General features: G+C 45.0%; 1 protein-coding gene across 1 annotated transcript; it reads right to left on the minus strand.

The window, feature by feature from the left end:
• On the minus strand, positions 1-1,225 carry LOC109779104 (putative xyloglucan endotransglucosylase/hydrolase protein 1). The gene is made up of 3 exons (XM_020337710.3): positions 944-1,225; positions 657-859; positions 1-561 (listed from the first exon to the last, which is right to left on the minus strand). The coding sequence occupies exons 1-3, from the start codon at positions 1,223-1,225 to the stop codon at positions 153-155; spliced, it is 894 nt and encodes a 297-aa protein (XP_020193299.1). The 3' UTR covers positions 1-152.
• Between the last annotated feature and the right edge of the window lie 1,718 nt (positions 1,226-2,943).

Genomic DNA, 2,943 nt, shown 5'->3' on the forward strand with positions numbered 1-2,943 from the left:
AATTCAAATAGACGGCCATACGTGCATGTAATGATGCCAATATTATTCAGTACCGCTACATATTTGTTGTGAACATCCATTAATTATGCTTGCTCCTCCCGTGCATAAATAAACCATTTTACGTGGAAATCGATCTGATGATCTGATCCAAGCTAGTAGGCTAAGTAGCTAGTGTGGCTGCACTCAACCGGCATCGTGGTGTTCTTGAACCGATCTTTGTCGGCGCAGTAGTCGTAGTACATGTACGTCTTCTTGACGTTCTCGTAGGCCGCACGCTGCCGGGCGGACAGCCTCCTGTACCGGTGGGCGTTCCACCACCAGTTCCTCGAGTGGCACGGCGTCGGGCTGGTGTTGGCGCAGGCGTCGACACCGAAGCCCTGGTACCCCGCGGTGAACGGCGCGCGGTTCCAGTCGATCTTGATCCTGCCGCGGTCCGTCGCCCATTCGGAACCGTTCCACAGGCTCGCCCAGATGCCCATCCGCTTCGCCGGGAACTCGTACTCCGGCACACGGCCCGTCAGGTTCCTGAGCACCCGTATCGGCACATCGTCCACAAATATCCTGCGAATTGCACATGATTCGGATTTCAAATCAAGCATTGCACATTCAAACTTTGGATGAAAGTATGCCCAAACTTTGGAATGGAGCATACGTACACGAGCTGGTGAGGGTTCCAGAGTATCTTGTACTCGTAGAAGTCGGCTGCCGGGTCGAACCACAGCTTCATCCTCTGCTCCCTGTTGCCGTGGCCGTTGACGAAGACGTTGGTCTGGAGGGTGATGGGCTGGCCGTCCACGTTGCCCAGGAACTCGAAGTCCACCTCGTCACGGTCACTGCTCTGAGGTGGTATTGACATCAGCTGCATGCACGTCAAACAGTTACAGCACATCACAGATTTTAACGAGAAGTATGAGCAGCAAGCAAGCACGGATCGGCAACTCACAAAGAAGGCTGTGACGACTCCGGCAGTGTACCCTCCGGGTACCTTGACCCTCATGCGGAAGAAGCCCGAACCATCCGTCGACTTGGAGCAGAACCCGGCGCCGGATCTCTTGTCCATGGTGAGACGAACCTGTGTCCCCTGGTTGACAAGGTGATAGCCGTCTGCACCCCATGTGGGCACGTAGTTGTCGTCGAACACCGGCGTCCTTGCCGTTGCCGGGGCCACGGCCGAGAGGAGGACGAGCAAGAGGAGAAGCCATGGGTGCTGCACACTGGAAGCCATTGCTAGCTTAGCTACGAGATGTGTGTGACGCCGTGAGCGCGCTTGCTTGCTTTTATAGTACTTGACCATGTACACGTTAGATCATCGATTCGATCTATCTGCCGGCCGGCGGGGCTTCTCCACCACGCAAAACTTAATCGGGCCACGCACTAGTGCATGCACGAACGCGTTGGCCGATGCCGTATATGGTGTGTCGTCGTCATCGTGGCGATGTCTTCTTCGGCTTGGGGTCGGGTCTTTGCTTAATGATCACAACTCACGAGCACTAGCTTCGTGGTTTGCTAATCCAGATCTTTCATTAGGCAATTTTATGAGTCCTTGTGGCTTAGGTTGTCTTGTAGAGTAGACGTCAACATCGTTTAGAAACAATGAGAGTGGTTTTTCTACCATGCACCGAAGCTTTGTGATTCATGGTGACGAACAATGAGAGTGGTTCCGCACAAAATTTGTCTTGTTTCAATTATTTTCTATAATGTTTTATCGCATTTTCCCCTTGTTTCAAAGTGTATCATAAGATTTTGTGTTATACTAACAAATAAACGCGCACTTAGTTCATATTGGAGTTACTTGTACACAATGGTTCACAATGCGACATTTCGATACATGTTTTTTAACTGCATTTTGATGCACATGTTAAAACAAGTAGAAAAATACCTGATACAATACTTTTAAACAAGTACAAACTTGTGAAACTCAAACAATTTGCCCAAATCTCAAAGCAAACGGACAGTGGATCCATATACTTATCCCATGCATGGTAGGGTTTGTTTTTCTCTAAAAAAAATACATCCATCGGTCCAAGTCATGAGTAGTACTACTTAGTGATCTAAAAAGTCTTATATTAATTTACAGAGGGAGTACTATGTACAAGAGATTAAGGCGTAGTCCAAAGACTCACTAAGGATATGAGCTGAGGTGAAGAAGTGTTAAATAGTGAAAAGAGAGTAACGATGTATTTGATACCACCAATTTGAGAAAACTATGAGATACATATTGCCTTGATCCGAAATACAGTTTATTATACGCCCCTAAGTATTTTTGCTCATGGTGTTCATATGCATGAATGCAGGCCTTCATTTATCTCAACAACAATTAAGCCTGCAACTCTAGCATTTTCATTGCATTTGTGAGGAAAAAGAGAAAGTTGTAGACATAATTAGTTAAAGATAGCATCGGCATTTTGCTTGCACTCTAAGAAGACCTACATTTTGGATTGGAGAGTATATAAAACTAGGAAAGTATATTTTTAAGTCATGTGGAAATGGTTATTAATAAATCCACAATCTTAAATATTGATTCTTCATCCAAGGGTTAATGAAATAGTCGCACATTTTATATATAATATGCAATTCTAAGTCGAACAACGTGTTACTAGACAGATGAATAATCCTGATGGCACCATGAATCCTCTTTGGCAATCATCGTGATTCCTAACTAGACTTCTACATTAACTTTTTCCTCAGTTTGCGCGTTTTATATACAACTGATGTTACTGCATTGTGATTGATCCGGTTCACTCTACGTACGTTTTTGTCTCATATTTATCAAATCTTCCCATATACGCCAAGCATCAAAGTTTGCACGTAAGACAACCAAGAATATGAGTTGTGTCATCTCCTGCTATTTTAGTTGTTATGCATGAAAAACATATCAATATTCTCTCTCTTTATCACTGATTATAGAGAATATTAACATTGAAGTTAGCTAACGTCAGATGT

Source organism: Aegilops tauschii, chromosome 7 (assembly GCF_002575655.3).
Source record: "Aegilops tauschii subsp. strangulata cultivar AL8/78 chromosome 7, Aet v6.0, whole genome shotgun sequence".
Taxonomy (NCBI): domain Eukaryota; kingdom Viridiplantae; phylum Streptophyta; class Magnoliopsida; order Poales; family Poaceae; genus Aegilops; species Aegilops tauschii.